Source organism: Dasypus novemcinctus, chromosome 3 (genome assembly GCF_030445035.2).
Source record: "Dasypus novemcinctus isolate mDasNov1 chromosome 3, mDasNov1.1.hap2, whole genome shotgun sequence".
NCBI lineage: Eukaryota > Metazoa > Chordata > Mammalia > Cingulata > Dasypodidae > Dasypus > Dasypus novemcinctus.
Genome location: NC_080675.1, coordinates 151956679 through 151981722, shown reverse-complemented (window position 1 = coordinate 151981722; position 25044 = coordinate 151956679). Strand labels below are relative to the sequence as shown.

The 25044-nt window shown below is 35.1% G+C and overlaps 1 protein-coding gene across 6 annotated transcripts in view; it reads right to left on the bottom strand.

The window, feature by feature from the left end:
- SCAPER (S-phase cyclin A associated protein in the ER) overlaps nucleotides 1-25044 on the bottom strand; it is a 616772-nt gene that overhangs the window by 458034 nt on the left and 133694 nt on the right. For all 6 annotated transcript variants that reach the window (XM_004468178.4, XM_004468179.4, XM_071214311.1 and 3 more), the window contains one exon: nucleotides 3569-3669. In XM_004468178.4, the coding sequence (XP_004468235.1) occupies nucleotides 3569-3669 (101 nt within the window). The remainder of the gene's footprint in view (nucleotides 1-3568; nucleotides 3670-25044) is intronic.

The following is a 25044-nucleotide window of genomic DNA, read 5'->3' as shown; positions in this document are numbered from 1 at the left end:
TAACCCAGACCTTTTTCTCCTCCAGTGTCCTTGATAAATGAAAGCCCAGGAAATATCTTTTTAATACCCCTTTTTGTCTCACCCTCATATTTAACCCATTATTTAATCCTGCAAATGTTATCTTCTAAATCTCTCTCAAGTCAGTACATTCCTGTTCAAATTCACTGCTACAGACTATTCCATGTGCCATCTATCATCTTTCTTTCATTTGAACTACTGCAACAGCTTTCTAACTGGCTCCTCTTATCCACTGGCTCTACCCACTCCAAATATAATCATGTGCTTTCACTATTTACATCTTTTTAATTGCTTCCCCATTACACTAAAGATAAAGACCAAAATCCTTAACAAGGTTTTCAAGCAGGCTACATATCCAGCATTTTATCCTTTCCCCCTTATTCCCTCTTAACTTTGGCCTTTGCATATATTTTCCCACAACCTGGAGCACTTTACTCTCCTCCCCTCCTGGGTGCATAAAAACTCATCCCACAGACCTTTACAAAACTGATAAGCCCTCAGGGAAGTCTTTTTAAATCTTCAAACTAGGTTTGGTTCTCGTTACATGTACTTAAAGCATATAGTACTTATTCCTTTACAGCCTTACCAAAATTTTTAACTTATATTTACTCTTGAGACAATTTAATTAATACATCTCTCACTCACTAAACTAGATATACCATGAGGGCACAATAATCCCAGCAGTGAGCAGAGTACTTGATTGCAATATGAAGTCATTAAATATGTATTAATGAATAAATGGTGATGGATGTTGCAAAACAATATCCTTATGGTTATACATATCTATATGTGCATGACCATGTCCTTAGGATTAGAAACAGAAATGCAAAGATTATTCAAAAGTCTAAGCTTCTGATAATTTATCACCAAATCACCTTTCAGAAAGGTTACAACAAATTGTATTCCCACTAGTATTTCAATGTTTTTTTTTTAGATTTATATGTGTTTATTATCATTATTAGTGAGGCTAGACTTTTTTATCAGTCATTTGAATTTTTTGTTTAGTGATTTGCATTTTGATATATTTTGCCCATTTTTTTCCACTGGGATTTTCATCATTTTCTAGTTGATTTTAAATTATTTATTATTACTACTACTACTGTTATTATCATTACTATTATGACTATGAATCCTTCAGTATAGATGATGCAACAGTTTCCTAGTTTGCTACTTTAATTATTTTTTTATGTAGGAAAGTATATTTTCTTCCTAGTAAATCAAGTCGATCAATATTTCCCTTTGTAAGTTTTGCCTTTGCCTTACAATGTCCTTACACAATACAAATAGATAAATATTTAAATATTTACCAGTATTTTCTTCTCTAAACATTTACAGTATCAATTTTTATATTTAAACCTCAGGTATAGCTAAAACAAATTTTGATGTATGATTTGAGGAATATAAGATTGGTATTGCCATCTACAGGGACTGTAATGTTGCTTTCCATATCTGGGTGCTGCCTCCAGAGGCAAGGAATAGAAATGTTGATACTGCTTACAGTCAAAAGAGATGCCTCAGGTGTATTACTGAAGGAAGGTAGCAGGATAGGGATGGAAATCACTCTGTAAAGGCTGTACTTGGTCTCAGAATCCTCCTCAATATGTTCTCAAGGCAGTCTCCACTAGCTAATTGGAGTTTCCAAGCAATAAAAAAGAATCTAGTTCCTCCTTTTATGTATTGGTAGCTACATTATAGACTCTTTTTGGATACAAGAAACAGAAACCCAACCAAGTTATATGAAAAAGGAAAAAAAAGAAAGATTCATTGTAAGGACATAAACTATACAAATCAAGGAATCAAAAGATTAAATTTTTTTTAAAAGTAGAATCAGATTTCAACAGAATTTGACCTGGAATAGACAGATTTTATCTTTCAAAGACATCATGGTTTCTCTGATCTCTGCTTTTCTCGTATATATTCCATTTTCTTCCAAACTGCCTTGTTCTGCTTATCTTCATAAGGCAATATAGCCATCAGTCCCAAATTAGAATGATTTCTAACATGGTTACACCCAGAAAAGGAATGTATCCCCCAGGTCCAAAAATGGATTAAGAGTGCAATCACTTAGCACAAAGTCACCTAGCTCTGGCTCACTGAAGGGACTGTAGGTGAAGCAGGCATCAAAAAATATATCAAAAACGACACTCAAATTTTCACTGTCATGCTTTCCCTAGGTTTGGTTTCCTGGTGATCCAGCCTTCCTTAATTTGTCTCTTGGGCTTCCTTCACCCCCTTGATTCCCGCCATGTGGCTGATACATTAGGATGGGCCAAAAGATACCTTCTATACCAGATGGTTTCACTCACTGAGATTGAAACAAAGTAAATCCAAGGAAAAAGGCATCCTTACAGCTTCCTATGTGCCTTGGTCCAGTTCAGAGGGGCTCAATTTTTATTTGTAAGTCTAAATTAAATAACTATTCTTTTGTATGTGCACATTTCCAAAATAATGTCAACACCAGTTGATTATCTCTCTTGAGATACCTCTCAACTCTCTTTCTCTACTGCCACTACCCTCATCCAAGTAGCCATCATCTCTAAACTATACTGTTGATTCCCAAGATTAGCCAGAATGATTTTTTAAAAATATAAATCTGATGTCACTTCCTTACTTAAAACCCTTTATTGGCTCAAAATAAAATCTAAAATCTATATCATCATCTATGGAGCCCAACATAATCTGATCAAAATCTCTCTAGGCTTTTCTCACTAGCTCTCTTCACTCTGCCCCTAGCTCTCTTCACTCCAGCCCTGATAATCTCTAAATTCCTTAACTACACTGTGCTCTTGTCCATCTCCAGAATATCACACATATCATTGTCTCTACATGAACTTATTCATTTCCTCTCTCTTTTTGTCATTTCTGTCTCAACTTAAATGTAACTTCCTCAGGGAAGACTTCCATCACTCTTTCCTGCTAGAAATGCATTGCGCACTTCATGAGGGCAGGGACCATTTTCTTTACCCTATTGCTCAGCATATAGCACTCAGATACTGTATGCTGATTCCAAATGAAACTGGAATTCCGTCTAAATGAATTTTTTTCTTCGTTACTCTCCTAATCAAAAAATTGTCGATTTTCCTGTCTACTACATTAAGAATACTACACCTGCACTTCCATAATGGTTTATTTTTAATCCCTTTACCTGAAATGCCAACCTCTTGTTAAAATCTGTCCTATCACTTAAACACTATTTCTGCATCCTCCATGAACTCTTCCTGATCTTTCCCCAAATGGAGATATGAACCTAACCTTCTCTAAATATCCATAATAGTTTTTTTTAACTATTAAGTTTTATTCTGACACACCTCAAAATTGCAAATTCCATGGCAATATAAATGTGTCATGTTCAGAAATTAAGTTTCTGTAATGGATAAGAACGCCTTGCACTAGGTAAGTACTTAATAAATACATGCTATAAACTGAATGAGAAATGCAGCATCCAACTTTTAGACTTTTAACATTTCAAGTCAATCTGAGGTCAAGTCCACTGTCAATTTCAATGACTGCAATTGAAACTAACAGGTTGGTATAATGACTAGTCCATTACCTGCTTTGAGCATCTGTCTTCTCCAGTTTTTCCTGAAGTTGAATCCAGTCAATCAATGCTTTGAAATCTCTTACATAGTTATCCAGCATCATTAGCACCTCCTAATTTAAAACAAACCAAAAAACATTAAATTCCATCTAAGATTAAAAAGTCCCGAGAAAAATTATTAGGGCGAATGTCTTAGGAATTAATAATTTTTATTATACTCCGCATTGAAAAACTGTAAATCCTAGTGATCTGTTTTATTATTATTATTCTCATTGCTTCGTAAGATAGTAAGAAATTAGGAGCTGAGTACTAGCTGAGAATCTAAACACCAAGAGATGATATTGCTACTCCTTTTTAAGACCTCCCCAGATGGCCATTCTTTGAACATATTTTATTTTGAAGTTTATTATACAGAAAAGTAGACAAAACATAAATGTACAAATAAATTATCACAAAGCAAGGACCCATGTAACCCCCATCAAGGACAATATAGCAATGCTAGTCCAGAAAAGCTCCCCTCATGCCCTCACCCAGTCACTACCCTATTCATCCTCAAGATCACTTCTACCTTGATTTCTAATAGTTTATTTTTTCCTGTTTTTGAACTTTCCATAAACGAACTCATAAATATTTATTACTTTATGGCTTCCTTTGTACATTTTTTCTAGGTTCATCCATACTGAAGAATGTACCTGCAATTCATTTATTGTCATTGCTGAAAGGTATTCTATTGCATGGATACACCAATATTTATTTATCCTACTTACTGTTGATGGACATTTGGGTGATTTTCAATTTTGGATATTATATATTATGCTGTTATAAATATTCATGTATATTCCTTCTGCATATATGTATGTATTTCTTTTGAATATAAACCCAAAAGTGGAATTGCTGGGTCATAATTATTCTATTTTATGTGAGTGATCCTTGATCTACACCCTTGCTTATACTTGAAATTGTCCATTTGGAGGTTTGTTTGTAACCTGAGCCATAATGATATGTGTGTATGAAATGGTATTTCATCATGGTTTTAATTTGTATTTCTCTAATGACTGATGATTTTGAGCACCTTTTCATATGGCTATTAGTCATTTAATATCCTCCTCTTGTAGTGAAGTGCCAGTTCAAGTGTCTTGCCTATTTTTCTAGAGAGTCAACTGTATTTTTTGTATTAACGTTTAATAGGAGTTCATTTTATCTTTTGGAAATCAGGTTTTCTTGGTTTTATGTGTTGCACATATTTTCTATGCCTTTTCACTTTCTTAATGAAATGGAATCTTTTGTTGAACAGAAGTTCCTAATTTTAATGTTATCTAATTTATGACTCTTTTACCTTAAGATCACTACTATTCTTGTTCTTTTTGAGAAATCTTTCCCTACCTCAAGGTCAGGAAGATACTCTCCAATGTTATCTTTTGGAGCTTTATCATTATACCTTTCTCATTTAGAACTATAATCTATCTGGAATTAATTTTCTGTATAATATAAAACAGGGCTCAAGATTTTCCCCCATGCAGATATCCAAATGATTCTTTCCCCACTACTCTGCAGTCATCTTTGTCATAAATCTAATAGCCATTAGTATGGCTGTGTTTCTAGTCTGTCTCCTGTTACTGGTCTGCTTAATTATTCTTATGCCAATACCACATTTTCTTACATTCTTAGACTGAATCTTAAAATCCAGTAGAGTAAATCTTCTCACTGTATCACTGATTTCAAGGTTGTCTAGGTTAATCCTGGCTTTTATGGTACTCCCTGCACACAGCAACACTGTACGTGGGCCAGCTCACCACACCAGCCAAGAGGTTCCGGGTTCAAACCCTGGACCTCCTATATGGTAGGCGAATGAATGTTCTATCAGTTGAGCTATATCTGCTTTCCTAAAAGGTAGCAGTTTTAAAATTTCATTTTCATTTTCTGATAATGTTGATTTTTGTTATTTTGAACTTGTATTCAGCAACTGTTTTAACTTACTATTTCTCATAATTTCTCTTTAGATACTTCTGGATTTTATATATATATATATATATATATATATACACATGTTACCTGTAAGTAATGACAAATTTATTTCTTCCTCTCCAATCCTCATACCTTTTATTCTTGTCCTTTCTTCTATGCTGGGTAGAACCTTAAGTCTAATGTTGAATAGAAATAATAACAGCAAGTTTTTTTAACTCATTTGCAATTTCAAAAGGAGAGCTCTCGATATTTCACTATTAAATATGACATTTACTATAAGTTCTTTGAAAAATTTCTTATATCATCTAAGGAAGTTCCCTTTTATTCTGTTTGCTAAAATTTTATCATGAATGGATATTGAATTTTAAAAAATATTTTTTCCTGGATCTACTGTAACAATCATATAATCTTTTATCTTTATCCATCTAATTTGATAAATAGCATTAATTTGAGATTCAAATGTTAATCCAACCTTGCACTGCTGTAATAAATCTAATTTGATTGTGATACATTACCTTATTTGTCAAACATCAGATTCAATACATTAATACTTCTACATCTATACTCCTCAATGGTCTGTAATTTTCCTTGATCTGTAATTTTCCTTTCTCAGAAAAGCTTTAGGTAACAAGGCTATGTTGGTTTATAAAATTAATTAAGAATGGTCCTCTCTTTTTCTATACCCTAGAACAGTTTCTGCGATACTGACTTTTCTTTTTTATTCTATTTTACTTTTTAAATTGATTTACAATTCACATACCATAACTAGTTTCCTAGAGCTGCTGTAACAGGTACCGCAAACTAGATGGCATAAACCAAAATAATTTTATTCTCTCACAGTTCTAGAGGCTAAAAGTATGAAATCAAGGTGTCAGCAGTTCAATGCAGCCTGCAAAAGTTCTAGGAAAGAATCCTTCCTTGCCTTTTCCTAGCTTCCAGTGGTTGCCAGTGTTCCTTGGTGTGGCAGTCTAACTCCACTCTCTACTTCCATCTTCACATGGCCAACTTCTCCCTATGTGTCCCAGTCTACACATGACATTTTCATCTTTGTGTCTGTTATCTATGTCCCTTTCCTCTTCTTATAAAAACATTAGTTATATTGAATTAAGGCCTGCACTAATTAAGGATGACCTCATCTTGATTATATCTACAAAGTATTTCAAAATAAAGTCACATTCACAGGTACTGTGCGTTTATAACTTCAGCATATTTTTTCAGGGGGACACAATTCAACCTACAACAGTATATAATTCTGTCATTTTCAGACTATTCAGAGTGTTGAAACCATAATTACTATCTAATTTTAGAACATTTTCATAACCCCAAAAAGAAACCCTGTACTCATGAGCTGTCATACCCCATGCCCCTCACACACCCCTACCCCCAGTCCTAGACAACCACTAATCTACTTTCTGTCTCTATGGATTTGCCTATTCTGGATATTTCACATAAATGAAATTATACAATATGTGGTCTCTATATCTAGCTTCTTTCACTTAGAACAATGTTTTCAAGGTTCATCCTTGTTTCAGCATGTATCAATACTTCATTCATTTTTATGCCTGAATATACTATATTTTCTTTATCTATTCACCAGCTAATGGACATTTGTGTTGTTTCCATTTTTTGTACATGGATCTTGTACCCCCCAACTTTGCTGAATTTATTGGCTTTAGTAGCTTTCTGTAGATTCTTCTGCGTTTTCTACTTACAGAATCATGTCATCTACTATTAAAGATAGTTTTATTTCTTTCTTTCCAATTTGAGTGCCTTTAATTCATTTCTCTTTCTTGCCTAACTGTTCTGGTTAGCATTTCCAGTACAAGGATTGCAGGTATCCTTGTCATGTACCTGATCTTAGGCCCAAAACTTTCCTTCTTTCACCACTGATTATGATGTTAACTATGGGTTTTTCACATATGCCCTTTATTATGTTGAAGTCCCCTTCTATTCCTATTTTTCTGAGTTTGGTTTTTTTTCCAAGAAAGGATACTAGATTTTGTCAAGTACCCTTTCTGAGATGATCAAGTGGTTCAGTGCTCGCCTTGTTATTGCAACTCTCTGTTTTCTGGAACTTTTAAGAACAAACAGTACTCGGTTGTTCAAACCTTCTGTGGGGAGTACTGAGCCTGATGCATCTCATTTCACCATCTTGATTGGGGTGGGACTTGATTTGACTTTTCCACTGTTATGAATAATTCTGCTATGAACATTCATGTACAAGTTTTTTGTGAACATATGCTTTCAGTTCTCTGTGTTATATGCATAGGAATAGAAATGCTGGGGCATATGGTTAACTCTATGTTTTACATTTTAAGGAACAACTATCAAACTGTTTTCTATAACAGTGGTACCATTTTACATTCCCACCAGTAATGTATGAGAGTTCTTATGCTCCACATCCTCACTAGGAATCTAGAATCCTAGTGAGTATGAAGTGCTTCATTGTGGTTTTCATTTTTATTTCCTTGATGACTAAATAATGTTGGGCTTCTTTTCATTTGTCAATCTGTACACATCTTTGGAGAAATATCTCTTCAAATTCTTTGCTGATTTTTTAATGTGTTTGTCTTTTTGCTGTTGAATTAGAAGAGCTCTTTGTATGTTCTGGATATGAGACCTTTATCAATATATATAGTTTGCAAATATTTTCTTCCATTCTGTGGACTGTTCTTTCTCTCGATGTCTTCTGATACATAAGTGTTCAATGTTGATAAAGTCAGCATTTCTTTGGTTGTTTGTGCTTTTGGTATCACATCTAAGATACTGTTGCCTAGCCCAATATCACAAAGAGATACCCCTATGTTTTCTTTTACGAGTTTTACAGCTCTTACATTTATGTCTTTGATCATTTTGAGTAGATTTTTGCATATACTGTGAAGGAGGGATCCAAATTCATTCCTTTGCACATGGGAATCGAGTTTTCCCAGCACCAACTGTTGAAATGACTATTATTTCTTATTGAAAGGTCTTAGCACCCATATCAAAAATGAAATGACCACACAAATATGGGTTTATTTCTGGACTCTCAATTCTAAACCACTGAACTACACATCTGTCCTTATGCCAGTACCACACTGTGTTGATTACTGTGGCTTTCTAGTAAGTTTTGAAATTAGTAAGTATGAGACCTCCAATCTTATCCTCCTTTTTCAAGACTGTTTTGGCTATCAGGAGTTCCTTGAGTTTCCACATGAATTTCTGAATAGGCTTGCCATTTCTGCAAAGGCCATAGGAATTCTGATGGGGATTACACTGAATTTATAGATCATATTAGGGAATATTACCATCCTAACAATATTTAATTTTCCAATTCATGAACACAGGGTATCTTACCACTGATTTAAGTCTCCTTTAATTTCTTTCAATGATATTTTGCAGTTTTCAGTATACCAGTCCTACATTTCTTTATTTCTAATTGTATTATTCTTTTTGATGCTACTGTAATGAAATTAGTTTTTTAATTTCATTTTTGGATTGTTCATTGCTAGGACATAGATAACCAATGATTGTGTGTTGATCTTGTTCCTGCAATCTTGTTGCACTTGTTAATTAGCATTAATAGGTTTTTGGTATGGATTATTCAAGTGTTTTCTATATACATAGAATCATGAAATCTATAAATAGATATTTTACTGCTTCCTTTCCTTTCTATCTGACATTATATTTCTCTTTATTGCCTAATTACCCTGGCTAGAACTTCCAGTACAAAGTTGAACAGAAGTGGAGAGATCAGACATCATTATCCAGATCCTGATAGGGGAAAATCTTTCAGTCTTCTATTAAGCATGATTATAGCTGCGGGTTTTCAGATTCCTTTACCAGGCTGAACAAGTTGCCTTCTATTCCAAGTACATTGAGTGTTTTCATTATGACAGGGTATCGGATTTTGTCACTTTTTTCCTGCATCTACTGAAATGAAAATGTGCTTTTTTCCCCTTCATTCTATTAAAATGATGTATTACAATAACTCATTTTCATATGCTGAACCACCCCTGCATTCACCCCACTCAATCATTGTGCATACTTCTTTGTATATGCTGTTGGATTAGTTTGCTAGTGTTTTGATATTTTTACATCTTATTCATAAGGAATATTGGAGTACTGGTATTATTTTTAGCTTCAATTTTTAGAAGAATTCACTGATATTTAGGAATTGTAGGTGGTAAAGTCAGGAGTTAAATTGAGGAGTGTTTTTAATAACAAACTATATCATTAATATTTATAAGACTATGTAGATTTTTTATTTCATCTTATATCAGTTTCAATTAAGTTGTGTTTTCCTAGGAACTAATACATTTCAACTAAATTTTCAAATTTATTGGTACAAACTTAGCTGTGATGCCCTTTTGTTTTTCTTAACGTTTTATTTTGAAATAATTTTCAACTTACAGAAAAATTATAGGAATAATGTAAAGCATTTCCTAATACCTATCAGTCATATTGCTCAACAGTTAACATTTGGAACATATGCTTTTATCATTCTCTCCACATATACATTTTTCTTGCACCAACTGAAAGTAAATTGCAGACATGATGTTACATTACTCCTAAATATTTAAGAAAGTATTTCCCAAAAACACAACTCCTTTAGAACCACAGAGCAATAAAATAGGGACAGTAACACTGATACAATACTACCAATTGACAGAGCATATTTCAATTACATCTATTATTCCAATAATACCTCTTTAGAGAAAAAAAAAATTCTACTCCATGATCCACTCCAGGATTATATATTATATTTAATTGTCATGTCTATTTCAATCTTGAACAGTTGTTGCTCATTCTTTAGTGACTTTACATTCTTAAAAAGTATAGACCAGTTATTCTGCACAATGTCCCTCAATTTAAATTATTCTTAAATTAAATTAGATTAGATTAATTAGATTTAGGCTATAGGAGGAACACCAGAGAAGTCATTTTGTATTAAGTACATTATATCAGAAGGCATATGCTATCTATATGCCCTATTACTTGTGCAATTAACTTTGATTGTTTGATTAAGGTGGTATCTACCAGATCTCCCCGATTTAAACTTCCTATTTTTCCTTTTCAATTAATAAATATTCAGTAGGGAGATATTCAATGACTATGTAAACATAGTCCTCCTCATCAAACTTTCACCCACTAGTTTAAACTCCACTGATGGTTCTTGTCTGAATCAATTATTACTATGGTAGTTGTTAAATGATAATTTTCTAATTCCATTATTCTTACTGAATTTATTAATTAATATGCTGTAATGGAGAGCTTTCCCTTCTTCTTCATTTATTTATTTGTTTACTTATATCAGTATGGACTCATGGTTTCCTATTTTTTTAAATAATCCATTACTGTCATTATTTTGATACTCAAATTGTCCCACACTTGGCCAACTGGAGGCCCTTAAAGCCGGTTCCTGTGTCTTTCTGACATAATGCCATCATTCTTTGTGCATTTCCTAACTTTCTGTCACAGAAAGTTATTTTTCAGGCTCATCTTGCATTTTCCCTGTTCCAGCCCTGGAATTAGTGATTTCTCTAATAAGTCCTGTTTCCTTTTATTGAATAATGGTATGTGACCAATATTAAGGTGTATTATGTGTTCATTACTTTCGGTGTTTCAATGCTTCCAGGACCTCCCAAAGGACAGAACTACAAAATATATGAATATAAATACATACCCACATCCATATCAATTTCTGTATCTAGCTATCTATAGATATAAAAACCATTAGTTCATTTCCATGTTTCCAAATTCCAATCAGCCAGGGTTCAATCTAATCTTTCACCTTTCCATATATGTAAATCCTTTCTGTGAAAGAAACCTAGCTCCTTTTATAATTAACACATTTACTTATTTGCTCAATACCTCTTATGCAACCAACTCCTGAGTCTGCCAGCCATTTCTATTTTTATTTTATTTTACTCTATTTTACTTTATTAGAGGCTGGAGGCTTACAGAACAATCATGTATACTGAAATAAACCAGGCACAAAAGGACAAATATTGTACGACCTCAATCATATGAAATAATTAGAATAAGCAAACCCATGAGTCAGAATCTAAAATATAGATTATCAGGGGGAGGAGGCAGAGATAGGGAATAGAGAATATTGTACGTTCATATATTCTACCTCCTTTTCTTGATTAGTCACAGCAGGGACATTTGGCTTTACCTTCTCTGTTGTATGATAATCCTATTTTATTAATTTCTGGGCTTATTTTCATCAGTTATTTCTTTTTGATGTCTTTACGCTTTTGTTTGCTTTTCTCTAACTTCTTAAGTTGAATACTTAATTAGCTTTCAGCCTTTTATTCCTTTTGAATATATATATTTTAAGATTACAAAGTTCCCTTTAAGTATGATTTAGGGTAGACCCCACAAGTACTGTTTTTATTGTCATTCATTTCAAAATATTTTCTAATTTCTATTTTAATTTCTTCTTTAACCAATTTAGAAGTATTTTGCTGGGCTCCAGTATTACAATTTCTACCTTTTGTTGGATCTTTCCCCTATCATTCTTCACTGCCTAAGAATTCTTTACTCTCCTAAGCTTCTAGCAGATTTGCTATAGATCATCTAGCTCCATTAGTTGTCCTCAGTAGAAGAGTTAGACTGAATTACCTAGTTCATCTCTACTGGCAGTGGAAGTCCCTCCACTCAACCATTTTTTTGCCAGTGTATAAAGAAATGTAGGGCATACTCATTCAACTTAAGAGTGAAACAAAGCCACAGTAAACAACACAATCAGAATCACAAAAAGGAATAAGCCTATACTGTCCAAAATGGTAATCACGTACCATATGTGGTTTATAATGTCCGTGAAAACTATTTAGTCTAAATTGATACGTGCTGTAGACACACATCAGATTTCCAAGTCTTAGACCAAAAAACAAAAAAGCAAAATATCTTATGAATAATTGTTTATACTGAAGGCATACCAGAATATTTTTATGAATAGAGTTAAATAAAATATATTATTAAAATTAATTTCACCTGTTTCTATTTACTTGTTGAAAGTAGCTATTAGACAGTTTTAAAGTTCACATTGAATTTCTATTGGCCAGTGCTGCTCTAGACAGTCTACAGTAATAAGGCAAATCTACAAAGATAGGAATTAAAAGAATATATTTCAGGTTCTACCCTTTGAGCCAGAAATTAACTGTATAAGTACAGGATTGGGGGAAAGTTGATCTTAACAACAGAGGACACATGTAAAAAAGACTTAAGAATTTTTACACTAACCTTAGTTTAGTAAATGAAAAAAGTAAATTATGACCTTATACTGTATCAATACAAGTATAATAAAATGCATGAAGACCTTCGGGGTTTGACTAGCACTGAGTAAAGTGAAACCACCTCCTCTGAGGGTATTCCATTTGCACTAAGCATATTTTTTTTTTACTTTTTAAAATGTATTGCTACTCAGCACTGCCACTTCCTTCCTGGTTTAAGGGATTAGCTTCTTATGCAGATGCAAGAGAAGGAAATCCTCCTCCTCCCTGCCTCTTGGCAGCCCAGCATGGAAATATAACTAGGATTTAACCAGTCAGGTTTATTTGCCTGGGACTTTGAATCTAAAGTAAATGAGGTGCAGCAGTTCAATACTGTTTGTGAATTCTGAAAATAGATATTGGATTATGTTTTAAGCTGGTCTGTTACTCTGGGTCTACTAGATTGTATTAAATTCAGAGGTTTTACTTTTACTTGATTAAATTAAATTAGGGCTTTGATTCCGCCACGTCAGTAAAAGAAAACGACATGCAGAGGAGAGAATTGGCTTTTTTTTTGATGCTAGAGTCCCAGGAAGTAAACACATAGAGAAGCAGATACATAAGGAAAGAAGAGAAGGCTCCGTGAGACATGGCAGAGGCCCCAGGAAGAGATATGAGCCATTCTCCACAGCTGGCCTTGTGGAGACAGCAGAGTAGCTAAGCCCAGAGAGAAACGAGCACAGGGGGAAAGACAAACTTTATGTTAACCTACAGCTGAGAAAGGAAGGAGCTGGGACAATGGAGCCTTAGAAGAAAGAGGAAGGCTGAACCCTGACAGAGACTGGCAGCCATCTTACTCCAACACATGGCAACAGACTTTGGTGAGGGAAATAACAACGCTTTATAGCCTTGTGATTATAAGCTTCTAGCCCAAATAAATACTCTTTATAAATACCAACACATTTCTGGTACTTTGCATTGGCACCCCTTTAACTGACTAATGCATGAGGTAAAGATGAAGAGGCAGTGTTAGTGTTACAAAATAGCAGTATATCCTAACCAGAAGTTCTGCAGCAAAACCTCCCTTGACTCCTCCCCATTTGATGCTAATTCTTTGATCTTATTGTCCACTCTGTGACCTATCCAATAAATTATTTTTTTACTTAAATCAAAGTCTATTTCCGTTGCTATCAACAAAGATCATGACTGATAAGTCATTCTAAGTACCACAATTTAAGAAGGCTATATAGATAAAGTGTATTTTCCACCCATGAGGAAGACCTTAAAACACGTCATAATTGGAACTATAATAAGAACTGGAGCTCACAAGACTGGAAAAGACTAAGAGAATGCCATGATAGCCATCTTCACACATAAAAGGGCCTGTTGAAAAGGAATTAGACTATTTCAATATAGACATGAGTTATGGAAAAAAGAATGCTGGGTAAAAATGACAGAGAAAAAGATATTTTTACCTGGCAGAGCTTTCCCAAAAAAGAATTAAGTTCCATGGTAGTCAGTACTCTACCACTGGATGTTATCATTAACAGAAGGATATGGCCAAGGATAAATACCTGTGTAATAGATGAGGGAATTAAACAATTCTAATTACAGTTCTGAGAGTCCATGATTTATTCATCAACTGTTTGTTAGAAACCAGCTGTATGCCAAAATGGGTGGGTTATTTGCTGAATCTATGAAAGTTCAAACCACATTAGAAAGGTTTATTATGCTATGAAACACTGATAGCATGCTAGCAAATGCTGCATTTTTGCCTAAATGAATTAAGCATATTTTCTCTAAAGACGCCTAATAAACAGGTCAGTGGTATTTTCTGGCAGAATACATTATCATAATTTTCAGTCTCTTCTAAAGTGAATTTCTATCCTCTCCAGTCTTGTTTAGAAACTTTTTTTCTAAATAATTGGCTGAGAACATAAAACTAGTAACTACAAAAGATGATGAATTATAAGCAAATCCAAAGGAATTATTTAATAAGTGATGAGGTCACACTGTATACAGTCAGCCACTTCATTTTAAAAATGAGACTACTGAGGTTTGGTGACCATCTGGTGGTGGTATAGAACCCAAGCCCACTGATTCCTGGCTCTTATCTCCAGGACTGCCTACATTGATAGTAAGAAAAACAGAAAGGAAGAAAAGGAATGAAAAATTACCAGCAAAATCACTATTCAGAATACATTTTCCTCCAGTGTTTTTTCTCAGTATTTTTAATGTCTCAACATTTTTAGCATTTACTTCTAAAATGAAGTATCTGAAATGCAAATTCAAAATGATATTTAGTCCCTTCTAAACACTCATCTTCAATTCTACTAATATATGTGAAAATTATCATCAGTTTAAAGAGACATTTGGAAAAGTAAATGCTTAAAATTTTATCAATATTTCTTAAGCATTTGATAAAAAGTTAAAGATATAAAAAGCTAACCTGCATGATTTAAAATCAGTTTTCAAGAATTATAATGAGGGAGGTGGACTTGGCCCAGTGGTTAGGGCGTCCGTCTACCATATAGAAGGTCCGCGGTTCAAACCCCGGGCCTCCTTGACCCGTGTGGAGCTGGCCCATGCGCAGTGCTGATGTGCACAAGAAGTGCCGTGCCACGCAGGGGTGTCCCCCATGTAGGGGAGCCCCACGCGCAAGGAGTGCACCCCGTAAGGAGAGACACCCAGCGCGAAAGAAAGTGCAGGCTGCCCAGGAATGGTGCCGCACACACGGAGAGCTGACACAAGATGATGCAACAAAAAGAAACAGAGATTCCCGCGCTGCTGACAACAACAGAGGCGGACAAAGAAGACACAGCAAATAGACACAGAGAACAGACAACCGGGCGGGGGGAGGGGAGAGAAATAAATAAATAAATCTTTAAAAAATAAAAAAAAAAAATCTTTGGTCCCAAGCATATTGTTCCTAGTGGTTTCAGCAGTGTTCCCAAGACACAGAGGAAAGTGATGAACTTGAAAGGAAAAAAAAAAAAAAGAATTATAATGAGTAACTTGCCTTCTGTTATCAAATGCAACACTGCAACTAATTCTGAGCTTACAAAGATAAAAAATAAAAAAAATAAAGAAGTCACTGGATTTGAAGGAGAATCATTTTCAATTCAGCTTAACTAGGATTAGGAGATCATCTACACCACTACACACATTCATCCTAACTGCTATTATTGCACTCTAATTTTCTTCTTTAGGTATCCAAAATTATTTACTGTGACACCATGCTCTATGAATCCGGCAAAGTTTATTTTCTTGGCACTGATAAATTATGCATCTTTATGGCAATAAAATTTCTGTATAAGGAAAAAACATAAAAGCATGGGCAACTGAGATCTATTTCACTGTTCAGAAAGGAGAAACTGACCCCAAGTATGACTCTGTTTAAGTATTGGTATATCCACCAAAGTTGTCATTTACATGCATTAGACAAAGAACTTTAAAGTTTATGCATTAGAAAAAAAGCCACTCATACCAGTTTTATACCTTGCTATAAAAGCTACTTTCCAAAATTCCTAGAAAATGGTCATCAAAAGAGTCCAGCCAGCTATAAAAATCATCATCTGCTTTATAAATGCATTACTTTCTATAGTTAAGTTTTAAATTGACTTTGCAGTATGAATGGCACTCAAAAGATCTCAGAAACACATTTCAGTTATAAAAGTTTTAAAAGTTAAAGACTTTGGAAATCAAAACCATGACTAATAATGAATGCCAAATTATTCATAAATGAAATACAGTACCATCCTTACTTAGTCATAAAAATTACATTCTATTTTAAAGGTCTCTTCTAAACAAAGAGGTATTATTTATTTCCTCTCAATGATAATCCATTGTGCCAAATCACTGGTAATAAAAGTCATCTATAATCAGGAAAAGAAAAAATATAAAATTTTAGTTGGCTACATTCTCTAAATTCTACTAATATAAAGCAAATTCTTTAATTAAATTCCCTTAACTTAAAAAACCTACATTATAGGAGAGAAAAATTTGATTCAGAATAATTTATTTCAAAAGTTTTCTGATTTCCCTTTTGTTGAGGGGGGCGAAAAATCTCTCAAGTGCAAGATAAAGCCAGCTTTATTCCTGATACTAGTTGGCACAGAGAAAAAATATTTGATGGCTTAAATCACCTATTTTAAGGAATGTTTAGCTCAACATTATCAGAAATGATCAGAGTGGTACCCTGCAGCTGTAATCCGAGTCATGTTTTACGAACAAGGGAATACAAACAAGACAAGCAGCTGGAGCAGCCTCACAGTCACTGATGCACATCTTTCTCCCTAAAGCTAAGAAGGCCATTTTGTCAAGCAGGATGAAACAGAACAAAAGTGGCTCTGAAAGTAATGTTATAGGCATTCAGATAACTACATATAGATGTACAGCTAAAATTACCAATTAGTTTACCAATTGGCTGCAACGGATTCGATTGGTTTGTAATTAATTCTAGTTACTGGCGCATAGAGCAGGATGGTTGGCGCCATCCCTTTGTCCTCCTGACACACAATACTAGTGCACAGGCCCTTGGGTCCAGGACATCAATACAGCACTCCAATTCAGCTACAGGAAGGAGTACAGTAGTGCAGTCCTGTGACACCAAAGGGGTGGAAACCTGTATCAGTGACAAAAGGAAACCTTTATGAGAGAAAGAGCTATACCAAACTTGAAACAAATTTTAAACAGCATAATATTTTTTAAAGAAAAGCTTATCTAGTTTTTAAAAAGGTATTACTAGAATAAATAGTTCAAACAGAAACCATCTGGAAGCAAAATTGCAAGCAAACCCTTTTCAAAACTAATATTATCATCACAGTCATCTTCAACCCTCAAACACTCATTTCTTTCAAATGTCTCCCCCTAATTTTCAATACAAGCTACCTAGAAAAGGAACGCATAATATAGTCACAAACCAAAAACATATAAATGAAAACTCTGCTAATGGAAAACATTTTCCTACAGTTTAAGCTATTACAAGAATCATTGTGGGTAAATGAAATTTGCAGTTTCCTGGGTAGTAATATAAATATTTACTTCAATGACTAATTGCATCCATATTCTAATTTTTATCTTAGTTCATTTGCAAGTTGGCTTGATTTTTCTCTTATGGAATTCCCCACTCAGAGAAAAATCAGAGACCTACTGCAGCTAAGAATAAGTAGACCAAGATGCCAAAAATAAACTGTTATAAGGCTTAAAATCAAGATGCTCACACTCAAATTTCCCACAGATTCCTCCATGCTTACTTTCGAATAACTTCTTAAAGCATTTCTTTTTACTGGAATATTCTCCTAATATTAAATCATATGCTTATTATTCTAGTTGAAGGATCATCGGCCCTTCATAACAATCATGTAAACTGAAACAAGCCAGGCACAATCACATTTTGTTCCAGTTTGATTTCTAATAACAATATATGAACACTTCTTCATTCTTTTTTTACACTCAACCAAATTTTAATGTGTCTGTATTTCTCTAATTTTTTTAAGATGAAGTTTTAGAAGAAGAGAAAGACCTTTTAATTTTAAATAAGAATTACACTATCATGGGACCCTCTCTTTCTCCCAGGAGCTTTATAAAATTCATTCTTTTCATTCTTCAAAGACTCAAACCTCCTTGAATAACTTACGCAGAATTTTACTCTAGTGTGAATAGAGTTGAATTATGGAGGTCAGTACCAGCATGCCTACTATACTATTTAAATATACAATTTTTAAAAGCATTGTATCCTATAACTATTAAAAGATTCTCACCTGGGGCAAATAACCTCATTTTAAAACAAAACCACCCCTAAAAATAAATAATTGTGGCTCAAGTTGAATAATGATAAAGATGATATGCTAAAAATAAACTGAGTCTAGAAATACTATCATATATTTGGAGGGTCCTTAAATTTTTACTAGATTACCACAATCTAGGTTTAAGACCCATTTATTGAGTTTTTATCATGTATAACCAGAAGTTTGTGCTAGAAACAAAAAGAGCAAATGATTTGGTCTTCACTATAAATGCTTTGGAATTTTATTGCAAATACAAAAATACCAAATACTTTTATACAAAAAGCACAACATGAATGTTTCAATGTAAATACTCATTAAGGAAGAAAGCCACAGAAGATAACTTTATCTTCAAACATATAAGTATCTTACAAGAAAAACTGTCTACTAATAAATTACTAGGAACTTACTACAACTGTAAACTCTCCAAATTGTTAGATTTTCACTTATTTATTAGAAGATATCTGGCATATTTGTCAGTTCATACCTTCACTATCACCTTAATGCAATTAGCAAATATCATTATAAAGACCTCAATTCCATAATTACAATTACAGAATTACAACTAAGTTAAAAGAATAACTTAAGAGAATGTTTACCCGAGACATTAACGTATAAAATTCAGATGATTGCACAGATGAGCAGTATGAGCTAATTACTGCTACCTCTAATGTCATTATTGTTCCCAAGGCACTTTGCAATGCAAAGTGCAATGGGAGAAGATCGTCACAGAATATTTTTGCAAAGTATCCCATACCTGACTATGCCTCTGTTAGATACTAAACAAAGTAGTAAGCAAAGGAGGGAGGGGACCATGTGTTGGAAGTGCACCAATGAATCCCTGTTAGATTGTCTTCACCCAAACATCAGAATTTTACTGTCGCTCAGTAAACATTCTGGATTCAACTTTTATCTTTCTAACCTTTTTTCCTGGTTTTATTCAATTATATTATTCATGTATTGCAATATATTTAATTTTTTAATAGGAATCACAGAAAGATAGTAGGTACCTTCCTGGGGTGAACCAGTGCCCTATCTCAATTGTAGCAGAAATCATTTCAACAGGCTTGAGTCTGAGCTATACAATAGCAGGCTGATAAAATGTGAGACCTGATACTGAAAGACATGGATTTGAACACTAGGCAATAGGGATTGAGCCCTGACAGAGTTCATGTAAGAGGATGTATAAGGTGAACAGGATTCAAGACAAGGCAATCACCAGACAGGCAAAAGCCTGTAAGGTCAGAAAGGGACTGAGGATCTGGAGGTCTGACCTGTTACCACAAGCAAGAATAGTGACCAGATTACTGGCACTACTGATTCAAGCCTGGTGAAAACACTAAAGAAGATCAAACAGGCATTTCTAATGGGCCTCATCACCTTGACGAGACTGGATAACTAAGCCTTTGCCTCAGATGGTTATTAGGATAGTCCTTTCTAACTTTTCAAGGAGGAAGTTTTAAATTTCCAAGTCTCTGCAATCATTGCCCATGATCCTTTCTCATCCATGTTAAGAAAGAATTTAGGTGGGAGGGAGGCTAAACCAGGATCTGTGGTTTACCTTTTTCAGGTCACATGGATCTTTAAGAATTTGATGAAAGTTATGGACCCTCTACCCAAAGAGGTTCTCACACACTTGTCCAGGAATCACAGGTTAAGAATTCCTGCTCTAGCTGAGTAAAAAAAAAAAATCTTATTTATATTTTTCCTTCAGTCCTAGGGTCTATTTTTTCCCATATTTACTTCTCAGAAGGCTCTCAACTCCCTCAAATACATATCCCATCAATAGGACAAATTCGCTATACTCCACAAACAGTTGTCATGACATACTCATGTCTAAAATCCTTAATATTTAGAAATATCATCAGTAGTTTTTTTCAAACATAGTAACAGGAAACACAAATGAAAAGAGAGTTTTCATGAAACTGAAATGAAAGTTTCTTCAGATTCATGGCTATCTAACCCAATATGAAGATATACCAATATTTAATATAATAGTGTCCAAACTACTTATATCTCTCTGGATCTCATTCAAAACTCATGTCTAAGTATGAAATGTGTAGAATGCATACACTTATTAATATATTTCATAAATGAAGATACATTTATGCTACAGAATTATTTTTAACAAAAAGAAACCGAGTGGTGCTGAATTTCACTCTTTGGTTACTATTCTTGCCCCAAACTGACTTGAACACTCACGTCCCAACAAAGTGCTTTCCTCTTTTCATCTAAAAACAACAGATAATCTATGAATACTACAAGTCCAACAAAGTCTCAAAGCACAATTATTTTACCCTGGTACATTATCCCAGTTCCCAAATGAGAGATATTAAATCATTTTTTATTAAACAGTCCAGTTGGAAACCTAATGCCTTTCACATTCTACACAGTGTTGGAATTAGGATTTGGATCCTGAGCACCCAGCTTTCTTGAACTCTTCTGTAATTCTGAACTCTCTAGAAGAGTATACAGGTAGCTTAGCACTGATTATGACAAACCTAGAAAAGTCAACAAAGACGATATAGTAAAAAGTTTTAAAAACTAAAATGATGAGTCTATTCTGAATTCAGAAAGCTATGGAGAATGACCAAAAACAAGTTTTATAGCAGAGGAATAACATGATCAAACTATACTTTAGAAAGATTGGTCATTGGTAAGGATCATTTTTATACTGGGTGAAAAGTATACCACTTGGTGAAATATAGCTCATATACCTTTATAAAGGTATAAAACTAATAAGAAGGTAACAAAAATGTATACAGCTAAAAAGTCTGAGAATTCCAAGAAATATTAAAGAAATTACAACAATGGTGGGAGACTTTAAAATGTCACCATATCTGACAGATCAAATTGGTTAAAAAATAGTACTTGGAAGATCTAAATAAAATTTAAAGGATATAAACATAAACCTATCACTTTTTGTCTACAGATACTCCACTTTACCCACTCCCACTATGTCCAAGGAATATAGGCAAACACTACCTTTTTTATTTTCTCCTTGTCTATCATACTCCTCCTATCGTCATTTCCTTTCCCATCCATCTTAGATTCCATGGTCTGTTATTCCAACTACTCTCTTACCCTCTTCAGCTTCTTTACTCCACTGAAATTCTAACACAAGATTAATCCATGTACAACCATCTCTGTGCATTATTGGTGTGTTACTGGCTAACAGGTATCACTGTGAGGAATGGGAAGGGAGTGAATCACAAAACTGTAGAGACTGGTGTCACTACAAATGTATATGTAATCCTATGGCTTCACACAACCATTCAAAACCTATTTACTGAGCATGCACTATGTTCCAGTGTCACAACCAGGCACTGAAAATGAAAGGACAAATAAGATAGTCTAGTTTCTACTCCTAGAGCTAGTATTTAGCAAAGGAGATATACATTAAACAAATATGCTATCATTTTAATTTCAACTATGAAGTATATATTGTAACAGGATATTATAGGGGAACCTGACCTAGTCTGCAATTACAGGAAAGGCTCCCTTGAGGAAGAGACACTAAAGATGAGACCTAAATTAATAACAGGAGTTAGGTAAAAGGGATGAGGGAGGTGAGGAGGTGTTAGGCAAGAAGAGTGTATTCTGGCAGAAAAATAAGAATACAGAAAAGCCTGGACCATGCGAGTAGAGTGAAATGAGGTGTCTATGGATCAAGTTACTCAAGACTTGAAGGCCATACCAAAGATTTTAATTCTCAGAACAAAGGGAAACTTTTGAGGAGGAATGAGATAATCCTATTTGTATTCTTTAACTATCATTCTACCAATAGTGTGGAGAATGGATTAGAAGGATGTAGGGAGTCCTGTTAGGCTTCAGTTGTGATATAGGCATTTTATAATGGCAGCTTGAACTAGGATGGTAGCAGTGGAGAATAAGAAAAATGGATGGACTAGAATGATTTAGAAAGGAATTCTGAAAAGGAGTTGACTCATTGGACAGTTGCTGGAGTGAGGTAAAGGGAGGAACCAAGGATGTCTCCAAGTTTCAAACATGGACAATGAGGTAGAGGTAGTATCTACCATTCGGGGAAGGAAAGCACATTTCCAGGTTTGTGGCAGGAAGAAGAGATAATGAACGTAGTTTTACATATGTCAGTTTAAAATGCTTTTGAGACATCCAAGCTGAATTTATAGGTCTGAAAATTAGGAGAGGAACAGAATAGGTATAGATTTAAGACTCATCAGCAAATGTATAGTAAATGAAGCCATGGTCTGAGGGAAATTGCAGAGAGAAAGTATGTATAAAGTGAGAAAAGAAGATGACCTAAAATAAAGATCACGTAGAAAAGAAAAAAAACAATAAAGAAAATGTGAAAGTAGCAGCCAGCAAAGGAAGAGAAAACCAGCAGAGAGTATTCCATCAAAGCCAACCTAAGAGAATGCTGTAAGAAGAGGGCAGTGATCAACAGCATGGAATGCTGCTCAAGGAAGGGACTGAACTCCCAGGTACAGTGGTGGGGACCGGGAGGGAGTGAGGGTTCAACAGTGAGCCCCTGATACTAATGACTATGCTTGTGAGCTGATAAACCCAAAATAATAACAAGGCCGAGAGCAACTTTGTGCCTGGGAATTTCCTTCTGTCAGCCTTCATGTTACTCAAATGTGGCCAGTCTCGAAGCCAAACTCAGCATGTAAATGCAATGCCTTCCCCCCAGCGTGGGACATGACACCCGGGGATGAGCCTCCCTGGCAACGAGGGACCACTATCAACTACCAACTGATGATGCAACTGGAAAATGACCTTATACGGAAGGTTCAATGCGGATCAGCAGAATATCCATGTCTACATAAAATACCATGACTTTAAAATGCTGTTTGACCTAAAGTAAGGGGGAAATGGAAAGGAGAAATGAGTTTATATGGCTACGAGTTTCTAAAAAAGAGTCTGGAGGCTGGCAGAAGGTTTGCCCTCATGCACAACTGAGCAGAGTCAGAGAGACAGATAAAGCAGATACAACCCCCAGATATTGGTTCCTTTGAGGGCTAAAGAGACCCATGGGAGTTATGGTCATGGCCGATGGGGTTAACTACCAGGGCAGATGGCCCCTCTTTGGAAATGGTGTTTATGTGTGATGAATCTGGACTCAGATGGGATCTCCCTTCATAAGACTTTCATGCTAATGTGCTGGAGGTGCAGTTAATGTTGGGGTTTAAGATATATTTAGGGGATTTGAATCTCTGGACTGACAATGTGATAGCCAGATCCTGAGCCTCAACAGACTCCAGCACCTACAATCTGATTTATTGGACTTACCACACTCAGCTAAGATGGAGGTGAAGAAGGACAACCACCACACCATGGAGCCTAGAGTGATTACAACTGAAAATGGGAGGATTGCATCCAGCATCCAGGTGGAATCTGAGCCTCCTCTTGACATAAAGGTGCAATGGACACAACCAATCCAGTGTCCACATAGAAGAGGTGGCATTGGATTGGGAAAAGTGGACATAATGGACAAAGGGTATGGGGAAAGGCAGGAAGAGATGAGAGGTGGAGGCGTCTTCGGGACATGGAGCTGCCCTGGATGGTGCTTCAGAGGTAATCACCGGACATTGTAAATCCTCACAGGGCCTACATGATGGAATAGAGGAGAGTATGGGCCATGATGTGAACCAATGTATATGAGGTGCAGAGGTGCCCAAAGATGTACTTACCAAATCCAATGGATGTGTCATGATGATGGGAACGAGTGTTGTTGGGGGGGGGAGGGGGGGAGAGGGGGGGTGGGGGGGTGGGGTTGAATGGGACCTCACATAAATATTTTTAATGTAATATTATTACAAAGTCAATAAAAAATAAAAAAATAAAAAAATAAAAAAAAAAAAAAAAAAGGAAGGGACTGAAAAACGTCTACTGGACTTAACAATACAGAGGTAACCAGCAATTTAATAAGAGCTTTTTAGCTGGACTGATAAGAGGTGAAACGAGGTTGGAGTGGACTGACAAGAACATGGGAGAAAAGGAAATGGAAGCAGCAAATGTAGAAAACTCTTCCAAGAAACCTGACTAAGAAGAAGGAACAAAAAACATGGGAGGTAGCTGAAAGGGTAAGTAAAGTATAGGGAGGGTTGGGAGATTTGTTATGGTTTGTTGTTGTTGTTGTTGTTCCTGTTTTAGGATGAAAGAGAAATAAGCATGTTATATTGCTGAGAGAGAAGAATCTAATATGGAAAAACCTGAAGATATAGGAAAGAGAATAATCTCCCACCTCTACTGTGACCGTCAAGGCTCCTGAACAATTTTGTAGTTTCTCTAAGTCAGCCCTTTCATTCTCCATCACTGTTATCTTAGATCATTTCTACTTTCCTCAAACCTCCAATTTTTCAAAAATAAATAAGGCCAGAACCCATCAGATGAAACTTCAAATTTTTACCACAAATTTCCATCTTGATCCACTCTGTTCTTGTTCCTCTTGAATGCCAAATTGAAAAGGCTTTCTCTCAACTGCCGTCAGTCTTGATCTCTGCAGTACTCCTACTCCTTCCATGGCTTTTGGAGCATTACTACTCTCCTGGTCCTA